At 30.0% G+C, this 16,285-nt stretch overlaps 1 protein-coding gene across 1 annotated transcript in view; it reads left to right on the top strand.

Annotated features, from left to right (window-relative positions):
* The window catches only part of CADPS2_1 (Ca -dependent secretion activator), an 80,486-nt gene extending 64,909 nt beyond the window's left edge, over positions 1-15,577 (top strand). The window contains exons 23-26 of the mRNA XM_051215726.1: positions 4,201-4,308; positions 7,138-7,242; positions 11,216-11,302; positions 13,504-15,577. Of these exons, the coding sequence (XP_051073710.1) occupies positions 4,201-4,308; positions 7,138-7,242; positions 11,216-11,302; positions 13,504-13,626 (423 nt within the window). The 3' untranslated portion in view covers positions 13,627-15,577. The remainder of the gene's footprint in view (positions 1-4,200; positions 4,309-7,137; positions 7,243-11,215; positions 11,303-13,503) is intronic.
* The last annotated feature ends 708 nt before the right edge of the window (positions 15,578-16,285 follow it).

Here is a 16,285-nt window from a genome sequence, read left to right as displayed (position 1 = left end):
ATTTGTATTCAGCAGGGTTCTTTGTGTATCTTTAAAAACCGGTATGTTGTATTTGTTTACACCATCTAGAACTCAACTCATATATCTGATTATACTATCATTAAATTTTACATTACGCTAATCTGTCTATATTTTAATTACTACACGAAAATTGTTAATATTAGTAATCATGAGAATAATAACAATAGTTGGTAGTAATTGGTCTTTGTTTATTGTGTCATTATTATAATTAATTTTATCTACATCCGGTCAGTCGGTTTTATCTGTTTTAATTCTATAAATGTTAAACCATAATAACGTGTTTTTGTGAACCATGTTAATGGTAAAGTTATTGCAACAGATATTATTTTATGCTCATTTGTATTACTGCTGCCATTCTACTCCAATAACTTATTACCTACGGTTGTTGTTGACTCTCAATACTAAACTAATGGAAATAATTTGAATAACAAAATGTACAGATCATGAGGAAAACTCCAAAATTTTCATTCAACCGTCATTATTTTATTTAAACTTAATACTATGCTTTCCAAATCTTACAAAACGTTGCCCTCTTCTATTTGAATTTCTTCAATGTAAAATCATATCTTAAATAATTGTGCTCGTTATTTATTTATTTCACACAATATGCATCATCAAAAAAAAACTAAACTTTAAAGTACTAACTTCGATTATCAGAAATTCTAATCTATACGAACTATTACAGTCTTATTAATGATCCGAAAACTATATCCACTGTATTTATTTCAAAATTTATAATTTAAAACTTTTAACATTGATCTTAATAGAGTATATTGTGAATACCTTTCACCCATTTATTCTCACTGTCAAATATACGTGTATCATTTTAGTCAATATTTTCAAGTTTTATTGTATTACTTGATTTTCAGCTTTTTGTTCTCTTGCTCTAATTTATCGTTTATATCCTTTAAAATTATTTACTGGTGGTAAGTGGATTTTTTTCCATACTATTCACAGGTGATGTTGAATAGCTTTCCTTCCTTTTCTGTTTCTTGCCATAAATTTTTGACCTATTCATGAAGAGTTTCAAAACAAAAAGAAAGGAGAACAAACAATAAAGCAGATTATACTTTATAGGGGAACATAACTTTCTAGAAGATCAAAATTGAAAAAAAAGATTTTTCTCCCGTATTATCATTAATTCATTATTTTCTTGACATAATTTAGGTCAAGAAAAAATAATCTCAAGATTATTTTTGTTTTACTCTTAAGGTCAATTAATATATATTCCGGTTTGTTTTTATTAAACTTGTGACATAATTATATTCAGGGAAAAATTATGCTCTAACAATTTAATCGCTTAAACTGGCACTTACTGTTTCTTTTGGTTTTCAAATATCCTATTCGAACGAGTTAAATAGTAATATGTAGACCGATAAAATAGTCATAAATAAGGAGATATGAATATTTTCCCCTCATCGTCATTTGTATTCTTTGTTTTCTATATGTTTATGATTTTGTATTGTATCATAATGTTTGTATTCGTTAGTAATATCTTAATTATTCATAATTCGATTTCTGTAAAACAAAATCAAAATCCCAGGATACAATTATACAGATGACTCCATTAAGTTTTCATCTTCATCTTTAATTTTATTCCATTCACGTCGTGGAATCATTCATTCTACTTGTTTGTTTTTTGTTTCGGCGAACATATGATTTTTTGTGTTTTTTTTTCACTTGTACAGTGTTGATAATTGGAAAAATATAATTTCTATTACTTGGAAAGGAAATTGGATTAGAGGTGGTCTTAGTGACCTGAGAGCGTGACCTCAGTGCCCAAGGGACTACTTGATATTGGTTACACACGACCTTTTTGTGGGTAATTCACGTGTTAGCTCCGTACTTGTTGAGATCTTACTGAAGGAGACGGACATCCGTTGGATAACACGAGATGTGCACTTTTAGGGTCGACATTTTCTAACCCCACCCCTCTTTGTGGGAAGGCAGCATCGCTGTTATGCTGTCTGTCTGAAGGAAACACCTTACTGCCGTCACAACTCTGTACAGTCAGATGTACGACTTCGCCTTCGGACCTTGGGTTTGTTACTTTTAGTGTTACCGCTCTTCAACCGACCTATCTGGCATGGTAGGACCTTGAAGAACGACTGTTCCAGCCAGTATAGTTCGACTGGTTCATCACGATAGACAAGCCCGACCACCAGCAGCAACAACGGTCGGGAATTATCATTTCTAGTAAGCAATAACTGTTAAAATAACTACAGTTAATTAACGAGTTGTGAATATCGTCTGCTTAAGTAATATACTATATGTATGAGAACGTAATTCAAATTCATATTTATTATTATGATTCATCATATTACGTAGTTAAAATTAGAAATGATTATCTTAAAAACGATACTGATCAACTGTTATGATTAATAACATTGGAGTATCAATGTATATATTAATTAAAAAATGATAATGCTGACATGTATAATGACAAAATGTATTTAAGTGTTTATAAAGTGCATTATATAATACAAGTAAACTTTAATAAATAAACCTTTTCCTTTCTGTTTGTATTTGGTCCTCATTATGTAATTCTGTTTAGTGTGCATTCAAATTGTGATTGTTTGAAAACATACTTTTTTTATAAATGTTTTCGACAGTCACTATCTTCCATCTACTTGAAATAAGAAAGGGTTTCTACCAATTCGAGTGCTTAAAATATTTTTTCCCATCTATCATATATAAGATTCATACACTACATTGTAACTGTCTCTCGTCTCTTTTTATAGTGTTGTCTTCTAGTCACAAACTTCAATGATGTACATTGTTCGGAATTTAAATGAATTCAACTGACTGACTGCTAAAAGAATAAAACTTGCATTCAGAATTCTACTGTTCATCCCTATCAAACCTATATATATATATATATATATATATATATATATATATATATATATATATATATTTGAAATTCAATTTTTACTTAAATTTTTAAATGGCGCATTTCAATTGCTTGTCATTATTACGGATAAGTTACTTCTAGTAAAATAAATTGAACAGAAAAAGACTATTCAAGTGATTATAAAGCATGAAACTTTGAAGCAAAATCATTGTTTAATTTGAATTCTATGGTGTGTTTAAGAGTACTTATAAATTAGTTAGTAGTAATCTTCATAGTTACTCGTAAACACACCCTAGGAGGTATGCTTGTTCAGTAAATTATGAATGACTCAAAATCAATCGGTTTATACAGAATTTTCCTTTAATTCTATTCATAAAAAGAGGATACTTGAAACGAAAGATTTAACTTAAAGAGTTAATAGAACGTACATAACTGCTTTACCGCTTTTAATGGTTACAGATTAATTGTGTTTTTTTTATTAATGCATTTAAAATGAATTAACGGTACGTAAATCCCCAAACATTCTCATCTCCATTCGGAATTTTATAAGTTCTGTGTGATGATCGGTGATCTTGGCCCCTGAATGAACTTGAAGAAGTTTAGTGTTAAAGTGTTTCACTCATACTAACTAATGTTAAATGGTTTGATATTATCCAACCCTTAGTGCTGATTAAATTTTGTGGATCAAGTCACCACGTGGAGGAGTCACTAGGCTTGGTAGCTAAGCAGAGTATTGTATTTCGTTTAACATTAAATAGTTCAAATAAATTGAAATCCCTTATGTTAATGGATAGATTGCGATTTTATTAGTAGGATTTAGCTGACACTAGTGAGTAAACGATATGGCTCTATCTTGTTATAAGTGATGGTCGACTGTTGTGACTCGGTGGTAACATCTTTAGCTCTAGCACTAGATGATATGAACTTAAACCCCACAGAAAACACCGACTTTCTAAATAAAAACGTCCAAATATGTCCTGGTGATGAGAGCCATGCTTTTATACTATAGCGCTTGACTACTTAAAATAAGCTTATATGCAGAAAAGTTTGGTAGGTTCTCATTGCTTCTTAAGTATGCATTTTTCATGACTTTGTAAACAATATGAGACGGTGACTTTGAGATATTTGTGCTCTTTTAATTCAAACTATTAGTGCCATAATAATGCCTAATGCTTTCAAATGCGAATTGATTTCTCACTAAATAACAGTAAAGTTTCTTATCTCTAGAATTTTTTTTGTATGAGGAGGAGGATTAGAAACAGAATAAAATGTTATCTGCGTAGTCATTTTTTCATTTGTTTTTTTTTTCTCCGTATTTTTCCAAGAAACCTACGGATGAAATTGGCAAAGCATATGTTGAGTTTCTTCGTGTCAATTTAGAACAAATGCGTCAAAAAGTCTCTGATGAACTGTATATTTTATCAATTATGGAAGTAAGTTGTGTTTTCCTCAAAACGAGTTTTACTAGTATAACAGGCTGCTTTTTTAAAGATTTATATTACTTCATTGTACATGACTAAACTGGTTCAGAATTTAAAAATAATTAAGGAAGATTCTACCCTAAGCAAACGTTTAAACCAGTAACCCATTATGTCAGTATATATATATATATATTCACATCATTCACACATAATTAGTTTAGAGAATCAAATTTTGGTGATCCCTATTACTCTTTAAATCTCTTTTCCGTCTTGTCCCTTCTAAATCTGAATTCATTTCATATCATTAATCTTTATATGTAGGTTGACTTTTTCATTTCAGTTGAAATAAATTTATGAATATATTTTTCACTTATTTTATGATATATTAGTGAGTGAAATGACTCAATGCATAAATAATCACAGTCACACCATGCAGAGAATATTGCTTTAGGTTTCTGTTCATTTCTATGTGAAGAATAAGAATTTTTATTATACTGCTTCAGTTGGTAATTATTATACGTTTTTTGCACAGAGAAGATTGAAACAAAGGAGCTGAAGTTACGTAAGGGTTTGATTCGTTAAATTTCAAGTAACCACTTCATTTAATCCAATCACTAAGCTTCGAAACTTACCTATCAAATAAGTATTTGTGTCACTTCAGTTATCAATCCTGTTTTCTTATGTATGCAAAAGTGGAATTAGGCCTTCAACTTTTTTCCTTATTTCTCTTGCGTCATTGCTACACCGTTTATTCTTGTCAGAAATGAAAATATTATCATCATTAAGATTGAACTTTATTTTTTTGCAAACAAAATTTATTTTAGAGAAACATGATATTTTGTCATTATATTCACATAAAGTGGAATGTAAAAGTTTATCATAATTTTAGTGTTTGGATACTTTACTTCCAAATCGATTGGAAATTTTAATTTCTTTACATAAGCTTACTAATCTCACTCAACTTGACCTCAGTATAAACGTGGCCTTATATATCCTAAAGAACCTATTCAGTTTAACATGTGAACATATTCATAGTCCTGTACTTGATAAAAACTTTCTCCCTCAAATCCTATATAGAGTGGGTATTGTACAGTGCCTTGTCAAAATTAATTTATAATTATGTAGAAATTTATTCAATGTTTCTTTTTCTATTATCTCTCGCTTAGCATATCATTTTTGTGTCAAGACTAGAATAAAATGAAATACGGTAGTGGGAGGGAATTATACTGAAAATATTTACAATAAAGGGAACAACAAATAACTGTAGAATATTGACTATAATTACATATAACATTAAACTCTAAAAACAGTAGTAGTAACAGTAATACGATGAAGAATCTTGATTATTTAGTCCATAGAATAGTGCAGGGTCATTTCCGATTGAGTTTGTTTTCTAGTCATAAAACTTCACTTTACTATTATCATTACTAACACTGTTTCATTTATAACTCATATACCTTGTGATATTCTGGAACTCAAGATTAAATAACATGTAGAATAACTTAGCTTAAATCTTAAAGACTAAATCAATAGATAAAGTAATGTTCGAAGGTGTTAATCTTTTAATAGTTCACGTTAAAAATTGATCCTAGTTAGACGAGCATTTATGATAGTGCTCAAACTGATTGTAGTTAGGGAAGTAAATCACTGAACATCTACTTAGTAGGCGAGTGGTTAGGCGCTCTCCGCGAGATCTTTTGTGTCCTGGGTTTTATCACCAACAAAATCGTAGATCCCTCTACTAAGGAGAAATCCTATACTAAAATAAAACGCCTGTCCAGTGTTTACATTTTTTCAGACATTGTTTTATTAAGATCATTTCGTAATACAAGCTATGAAACTTAGTAGTGTCCACAAACTTTTTATACTGACAACTTTTTCCTTATGTACGTATTTAAAAGATAAACATATATATCAGCTGGTTTTTGTCACGATAAATATAGATGGTTCGAGGCCGTGACCATTGTTTGTTTACTTTACAATCTACACTTCTGTTTAGACATAACGGTTTAAAGAAAGTATAGAACAGTGTACAGATATTCTTGATAATCAAAAATATGTAAGCTTTTACGTAAGTTTCTGTTTAATGAATCATAAGATGAAAATAAGTAGCGCATTTCAGGTCGTCTGGATAATAATGATAATAATAGTAATAGCTTTCCAAGTGTACTTGTTTTTCTGTTTTTATTAGAGAGGATCTCCAGTCAGCTTATGCTTTATTTACTCATATTACTTGAAATGAATGAAGTTGCTTTAAAGAAAAGTTCTATTTCACTATCTTATATGTATGTATTTGTAACAAACATTGATGCTTTGGATCAATTTAGTGTTACGTTCTTTTTGAGGTTTCATTTCAGTTCAAATAATTGTATAATTCCAGTAGGGTCAGACTACAGTCGTTAAATACTTTCTCGATCCAAAAAAAATAACAATCACATTGTTTAAGCTGTATATTCTGTCTAATTAAAGTAAGAATTATAGTCTATTACTACTGAAACAATTAGTATTTAAAACTTCAAAACAACACTATGATAATTCTCATCTGTTCTGTATACTCTAACAAATTCAAGTTCACCTAGACATAATATATTTTTGCTTTTATTTCATGTTTACATTTAAAGGATATTTCTTGAAAATTGTTGAAAAATTCTAACCACTTATATCTTTATTTGATTAGAAAAATGTTCATCTAAAAAGGAAGGAGATGTCTTATCTTTAGATTAGGTAAAAATCATTTCAAAGTGATTTTTATCTGTTTACTCCGTGATATTCCATGATTATTCATCTTTTCCTTTTTTTTCTCTAACTTAATTCTTTTTTAATTTTTGTTGTTGTAAAAAGACATGGTATATGACACAAACACGAATGATCAATGATTGGCTTATTGAACGTAAAGGAAATGCTTTAAGTCCTTATCAATTCACATGTCTTTCTACCATTATTAAAGTGAGTAAATCTATTTTTTCTTATGTAAAAATAAATTGAAGAATATTTTATTTCTTAGATTATTACTGTTTAGCGATATATTGTGCGTATATACATTGTTTGGACTAACGTACTGCCACATTTTTACTAAGTATACAATTTTGAGTACTGTAGTATTTTGATGAGACAACATTTTCAATTGTTAAAGTCATTGAATAGATGAACAAAATGAAATGTCGAGTAATGACCACTTATGAGACCGTATTAATAACTTAAAATTTAAGTCAAGACTATTAGGTATATTGACAGATTTTTCATGTATCAAAATAATAGGCTTGTGTACAAAACATGGAAACAAAATAAACATAATCCAATATCACAGGCAGTTTGGGGAACTTAGTTTGTAGGTCACTTATTAGCCAATCAATTAAGACCTGACCGTTAGACGTATTCTTTAAGCATTATATCAAATACCTCAACTGTTAAATGGAAATAAATAATTTGAAACTTTCTCGCTAGCTAATCATGGTAAAATGATTTAGTAAATGACAAACGTGCTCTCCTTCTTATTTCTTTAATTTGGATTTATTATTACCATTGATATTCACGAAGGAAGCTTCATAATAAAACAATTCAGCTTACAAAACACAGTTTATTTTCTATAAATTAGTTATTAACATCGGTACACAAAACGGTCTTCAAATGCCCTGGTACGGCCGAGGGTGGGGGAAATCCGCTCTCCTTCTCGAAATGCTCTCACGTACCACGTGTATATAGACACTGTCAGGGAAGTTCTTATCACTGCCTTCTCGTGGCGGGGGTGTTGTTTACAAAATTGACAGGACCAAAAGCGAATGTTCAGCGCTTTAACCTAGTTGGTGGACACTGAGAGTCCACCTAGGGGAGTTGGAAAACCCTGATTCCATGGTCTCTAGGATCCTGAGGAACAAATGACGTATGAACCAATCGTTGTGACTGCATCCCCCGACGTTGCTCCACTGCCTTGTTGATCAGACCTTTAGGTTAAAGGCTCTGGGTGTGGCTTCCTAAGAAAACCACCTTCTTCTGTCTGGGAACCAGGGCAGTATCACAGCCCTCACACAAATCAAGTGACTTGTGTGGCGCATATGTATTCGGTGCCCCTTCGTACCAATATTTATGTGTTCAAATAAATAAATAAACAACATTTCTCGTAATCATGAGAATTTTTTACTTAAAGTATTCCAAAGAATTATGATGACTATTTTTAAAGACTACTGGAAGATTGGTAACTTTCATTGTCAAGAAAAGTAGTATTAGATAATGAAAGGAAATTGAAACACGTAGACTATCACGAAATTTAATTGTTTTAAACAGTAATTATTCGGAATCTATTTGATAATAATAATAAATTCAAAATTTAATTATCAATACAAACAAACATTTGTTGAAAAATTTATTAGCCAATAAATCTATTTGTTTGAAGTTTGTAGTATACTTTACATATAAATTCATACATGAGTGGTTGTAAGTCGAGTCAGGAGACTCCCTATTAGCCCATTTTGATGAAACTGGAGTGTTTATTCAAGATTTTTTGGTGAATAAACTCTTCCCATGGACACTGAGGATAGTCATGATCACATTCTTTATTAAATTTATAGTATATTACTAATAGTTCTAGTTGATCTTCATGTATTATATATTGTATACATTTTGTTGTTAGTTCATTCATACTGTTACTAATCTATTCTGAATTGGAATAACCGGAATCTTGAATACTATTATTTTCTCGCTGTGACCTTCTTTCAATGTATTTATTCTTAAAACCAGTAAACGTTAGGAATAAAAAGATATTACGTTAGAAACTCCAAGTTTTACAATACAGTTACATTCAATAATAAGAGTTCTTAAAAAAAAAATTTGAAAAATGTCTCATGAGTTTCACCACTAAGTTGTGTTGTTAGATAAAAGTTAAGGTGATTATTAGAGTTGGACAGTGGCTAATAGTGGGAAACAATACATTGGTTTCATCTTATTTGGGATTCGTCAGCCGGATGTGCTTGTATATCAATGTTGATTCTCATATTGAAAATCGAACTTTCTACCTATTAGCTCAATTGCCTAACACGTTATCCACTAAGTTAGTATGTCCAGATATTCACTAACATGTTCAACGGATGTGCAACTATTAATAAGAGTTTTTATTCCCTCATTGTTGATGTTAAGAACTTCGATTAATCGGGTTCTCTAATAACTGATTATGACTAAATGTCTTTATTGAGGCAATCTGCTCACCATTGATATATGACAATAGAAACGGATCAGTTGCAGTTTTAAATATCAATAACAGAAAAATATAAACTCTCATAAACGAAAGTTATTGTTATTATTTAAAACTGTCAGTGATATCTCTATTGATTATAAGTCGATGTGCCACTATTAAACATCGGATACTTGTTTCTCTTTCTCTTGTTTAAAAATGTTTATTCACTTTTGAATAGAGCACATTCTATTACTAATATTTATTATGCAGATTGAATTAATAAATAATTTATTAAGCAATTTACCTACTTCTAATCTCATTCTACACACACATACTGACTTTTAATGATATTGTTTACGTAATATTTGGGTGTTACTGAAAGTTTTTGATATGAAGCTATATATTATATATTTTTGGCAATAGTTATTATTTGTCAAATGGCTTATTCTTTACATCATATGACTACCAGTTTACGCTTACTATTCTTCAGACTGTTTCATTCCTCATTTCGAATAAGTAAGCTAACAATACACAACTTATTATTAAATAACTAAAAATCTACATAGAATAATTCATTGTATTATCCCATTATTATTACTATGCTTACAATCACCACCTAGGCAACTAATTCTTATCGATTTCAATTGATTGTTTCTTTTTTATTCTATTATCAATACTAGGTGTTTCTTCCAACATGAAAAGGTCTAAATTTTGTCCACAGATATTCATAAATGTATTTTTGTTGTATCCCAATGAATAGCAAAGTTGTATTTCTGACTTTTTGTAACTTAATTTAAGCCACTCTTTAGAGTAATTAAATAGCCGAATTAAATTAGTACAAGTTTAAAAAGTACGAAAGAAGCAATGCACATTCTGCATTGACTTTCTACCTAATGCTCAATTTATTTAAAATTATCAAGTTCAACCTTGGCATTCATACCTCTAGAGATATTAGTTTTGTCATGTTGAAATTTTTCTCTTTGTTCATACTGGTTAATTGGTATTTTTTAACGAAGCAGTTTTTGTAAAGTAAACAACCTACAGTGCTATGTCATATAAAACTTAATTAAATTGTGATAAGAATTCAAACGAATTGGTGTTCATATACACTGGATATAAAAAATAACGTTCTACTTTTCTTTACTTAGACAGTTTTTAATGTCAATAAATCTACAACTGACTTTTATTGAATGCTTTATAAATATTAAATTTACTAGTAGAAACATTTTCTCTATTTCTTCCGAAAGTTTATTTGCGTCTTTTTATTTCTTCTGCCAGATTTCATTTTTGAAAACAGCTTATTCAGTTTAGTTCCATATTTCACTGTAAGCTTGATAATACCACCGGGTTAGTTGTATTGGAATCACGTCTCATCCAACTCCTCATACATCATGTCTATCACTTAGAGTGAATGATCTATACATGTTGTCAGTGTTATTTTAGTTCAACAAGTCATTTTTCCTCATTTAATCTTAAAGGAAATCCATCTTAAAGTAATTCAATGATCAGTATTGCATCCAACTGATAATTCTTTGAAGGTTCGAAAAGGTTTTTTTTTCAGAAGCCACACTTAAACGATGAGAAGACAGTTTATTAAAACTTTCTTTATAAAAGCTTTTAAAGTAGCTTTCTATTCTGAAATACTTTATATCATAATTCTATATTAACTATTTGTGTTTGCAAATAATTATTTACTAAATTAAGTATTTATGAGATTCACCTATTTCTTCTATTGATAATATTACGTTTTAGAAAATGTATTCCGATTTTGAACTTCAAGGTATAAGCCCAGATGCATTGGATACAATGGCTTACAAAACAATTATGCAAAGACTTCAAGTATGCTATCTTATTTTCACATAGTATCAGTTGTGATTGTTTTTTGATATAAATTTATTTTACTGTTTGGTAATCTTCAGTAAGGCGTTGTGGAGATTGTTGAATTTCATTTAAATCATGAACTAATCTATGTTAGACCACCACTGGAAACTTGGAAGCACTAGACGACCGTTTTGTCCTAGTATGGAACTCCTCACCAGTGCGAATCGAACGAAGGTTCTTGGGCTTCACGCGCGAACGATCAACCTCTAGATTAAACCACTAAGTCAGTATCCAACGGTGTTAACATCTAACTTTAATAATAATCACTTGTTTAATATTTTCCAAATGCAATAATTAATTTTTCTGATATTCAGATATCTCAGAAGTTTATGTTTGGATTAAGTGTAATTATATCCTCAAGATTCAGGGTATAGTTAAGTTTTTTTTGGTGCCATGAATTATTTTACCCACAATTGAGAATTTCTCCTCTGTCAGTTACATCACAGTTATCCAATGATATTAAATTGTAATCGAGTTTACGAGGATTTCTCAAACAATTTATTGTAATATTATAAAGATGATCTTGAAACAAACGGGAATTTTAGCCAGCTGTTTGTTTGTCAGGTGGTAGCTTTTGTTAACGGATAGTTTAAGGGAAATAAACAACAAAATTATAAAGGGTAAATATATTCTAAATTATTGATGAATTTTTCTAAGCTTTCTACAGATTGTTTTGCCTGTAAATCCAAAACCAATAACATCTAAATCCCTCCAAATGTTTGTCGATTATCTGTCCTATCAAACTCATGAAGACGCAGATTTCTTGAATTTTCATCATTACTCCTGGCTAGAATTGTGGATTTAGGGTAAAGGTTAAATGTTAAGGGCTCAAAGTTAGAATTTAGGGACAGGATTGGTATGTTACATAAAATCGAGCATTTGATACATTTTACATCACTTCTCTCTGGTGGTAAAAAATTTCTTATTATCACTTTAAGCATTTTTAGTGCTGCTTAAACTTATTTATTCTGCTTTCTCTACGTGTTATAAAACAAAGCTTATTCCTTTTTGAAGCTGGTACTGAAGCCCAAAAATCGTTTTCTCAATTCTGACCTCACTCTTACATTATCCTTTCGCCCAAGCTATCTTCAAACTTTAACAACAATCTATAGTTCATTCACTTGAAAAGATTTAGGTTAAGTTTATATAACCTATATGGATTAATACTAGGCTACTAAGAACTACCTTTCTATCTTGCCTTTGGTCATGAATTAGCCAAAGGTAGGTTATTTATTTCAAAATGAATATATTGATGATTCCTAGAATCCTATACTTCTTCAAAAAGTGATAATTTATTCATGGCTTCAATCATATTTATGAGGTCATGTATAATATGATGAGATATTCCTCACTTTTTTACTTGCAGAATTAGAGTGTACACTAATTATACCTCTTCTTTCTTAGTTTATATGCTCTTTCAATGTACTTATTTACTTTGTAATATTTATTACGGTAATGTTTTAATATGGATTCCAAGGGATTCAAAAAAATTCATCTTATTCCTTGTATAATAACTAGCAAAATGTAAATACCGATCAACATGAAGCACTAGACAGGTAAACATAATGTTGATTACTACTCGATGATTTGTCAGTATAAACTATTTACTTTATTGTTTCACAATGTACATAATGAAGTTTACACAAAGAAGAATAAGACAGAATAATATCCAGCCGAATCTAAGCACGTACAGAAAACAATCGGTCTTTTCTAAAAGAAAAAAACTATAAATTTATTTATTAAAGAAAAAGTAACTCTGACATCATAATATATTCTTTTCATTGAATGTTTATCATTCAACTTCTTCCGCTGATAATACTATTTATGTTATGTAATAATCATGTAACATAAAACTATTGCTTCCAATTAGAAAAATAAGCTTCTGAAAACATAACCAGGATTGTTATTTCATGATAAACTTGTTAACAAGTCTTCAACAAGTAAAATCTTCAATATATATTCTCTACAATATTCAAAGTTAGTTTTTAAAATGAGTCTATGATAAACCTTAAGGGAAAATAACGATTAAGTAAACTAGTTCCTAAAGAGATGGATATAACTTTGTTTGAGTGAAACTGAATTTTATTATTTTCTTTTATTAAAAAGATCCTTGTGTTCTATGCAGAAGAATAATAAATTTTTCACTATTTTTATTATAGATGGAAGAAACTGCTCAAGCTGTTCGACCTGATATAGGAAGTAGTCCAACACGATCGATACTTGGCACAATAACAGGAAGTCTAAGTGGCATTTCAAAACCTGGATTCCTTAGTAAAATGTAACAATTATAAGAAACAAAGCACTGTCAACTCGTCCTTCAGTTCACATACACATAGATAGGAGTTTTATGTTAATCTTCAAAGATTGCTGTGAATTGTTCTTTTCCTGTCTTTTATTTCCTTATATTTTTGCCAACTATTTATAGTTATTTCCATACAAAATGAAAAAATAAACTCGACGTTGATAATTTTGTGCCATTCTATACATTGAATTTCTTTCATTGAAAAAAAATCTTTGGAAAACATTTTATCTTAAGGATTTATTAGAAAAAACAACAAAAAAAATCAAACTTTTCTAATTCTTTGATTAATCATCAGTGAACTGCTAATGTGTACTTGTTTGCTGGGAAACAAAACAACAGTAGGATTTAATGGATTTAGAATTACTAACAGAACTGTGGAAAGTTTGTGATGATTTTATTAGTAGAGTAAACCATGGATTAGACACCTTCACATTGTGTGCTTCTTTTCCTTAAAAATAAATTTTATCTTTTAATTCATTGTTAACTTTATTTCAATTACATGTTCAAACAATAACATCAATACAGGACGTGTACTATTCTCTTTATGTGTATATGACTCGAAACTATCTTAAAAAGTGCTTTTATGAACAGAATTCTCTGGTATTCGTGGCTGTGGTATTGATAAAGACGACGGCAACAAGAAACAGATTGCAACACAAAATACTGCCAACTACCAATTCATCTTGTAAAAATTCATGCCCTTCCCTCTCTTCTAACAATATTCACTGTAGCCTTGTATAAAGAATTATCAGAACAAACAGAAACCAGTTAACAAAAGCGAAACTGGACTTTATTCGCCCAATATTAAATACAGATAATACTTATTATTTTCTCTTTGATGATTCAGTATTTTTTGCAAACATTTCATTTTTATTACAATTCTATATTAACATAAGAAATACATTTATTCTCATACAGCGCGTGTAATGAATCCTTGCAAATGTAAGAAAAAATATATTTTATTATCACTAAAATGTTAGTTGATTCAACTAATTTGAACCCTGCTGATATCACAACTCGATAATGATAACAAACTGTATTACTGATCATTAAGTTTCATTAATTTCTTTACTAATAATATGCATTATAGAAACTAAAATAATCATTTTTTTATTGTTTGCTCTCTGTAGTTAAAGCAATCTATTATGCTCAAGAACGAGTACTGTTTTAACTATACAATCGTTATTGTTCATGACAACCTTACTCATTATTTGATTACTCTAATATATCATCATACAGATCAGTTTATTTTCACTGATATGTTCTTTCTCGCTTTGAATATACAGTTTCCTTCATATTTCAAGAATACTACTTACTAATTACTATCGTATACATGCAATGGTTTTTTTCTATTATGGAAAGGGATCTCAAAGTTAACGAGCAATATTGCCAATAATGATTATCTTTCTATAACTAGTCTTATAATCATGATTAATGGTAATTTTATTAAATTTCTCAACTTTATATACATATATAACATAGATAGTACAGTTATTTGGTAATTTTTTGCTACTGTCACTACTACTCCTTGTAGTGGTAGTAGCAGTAGTTCTACTAGTATGTAACTGGGACTTCCTTTTTTCTCATTTTTTTGGAGGTGAAATAAAAAGAATACTATTGTGATAATTTTTTGTTGATTTCTTTCACCATTTATCAATTCTGGGTCTCGAAAGTAGGAAAAGTAGAATTCTTTTGGTATACACGCTTCGTATATGCCTCCAAGCTAGCTGTCGGAGTGATACTATCAAAAATGAGTAGGAAGCTTTTATTGGCTAACCCAATCGAAAATGCAAGCACAACTTATTCGCAGATATATAGATACATGTTCTTCAGAAAATTAAATCGCATTTCTAACTAACAGTGTATGTTCGTTTCTGCAGAACGGTTAGCCAATTCTTGACTAGTAGTGCGCGCCCGTCAACATTTCTCACTTATTATTTGGCTTATGTCTGGTTAACCCAATGTACCCGAAAGATAAGTCTTCATTTTTGGATCCAACTGCATGAACTCATGTAGGAATACATCAATAAGAGAAAGCAGTAATATTTATTAGTAGACTCACACAATATAGATAGTATCTCTCGTGAAGACATTCCGTATTCATAAAACAAAGCAATTTATAGAATCAACGTGCTTTACATTTATAAATGATTTGGAAGATTGTACAACATATCATATATGCTTTTAACAGTTTTTCTAATACTAGCAAAGTTTTTACTCATATGTAGAGGAAAAAGAATCATAAAAAAGGTTCGGTGAAATTAATATATCTTCAAAATGCTCATTGTTATAATTAAGCAATATTGGGTTGACAACTGTTTCACTTTATATGCAGAAGTTTTCTGGATTCCAATCTACTAAAAATAGTGAATACAAAGTAATATCTTCGGGTAGTGTACAATCGCACTTGTAAACTACCTGGAACCTGATCTGCAGATATGCAAAACATTCTAAGAGGAATAGATAGATCTCGCTTACTTCCTAACATTATGCGGATTTGTAAGTACAGTTGGGAGGGACTTTGGGTAACTGAGACTGCATAAATAGTGTAAGACGTGGTGTTGAGTTCAGTGTCGAAGCTTGATTGGTTCGTTCTGATCCATTATTTTCCTAAGTAGAGACTGAAAGAGCTATACACT

Source organism: Schistosoma haematobium, chromosome 1 (assembly GCF_000699445.3).
Source record: "Schistosoma haematobium chromosome 1, whole genome shotgun sequence".
NCBI lineage: Eukaryota > Metazoa > Platyhelminthes > Trematoda > Strigeidida > Schistosomatidae > Schistosoma > Schistosoma haematobium.
The sequence above is the reverse complement of the archived record's forward strand: the minus strand, read 5'-3'. Positions and strand labels throughout refer to the sequence as shown.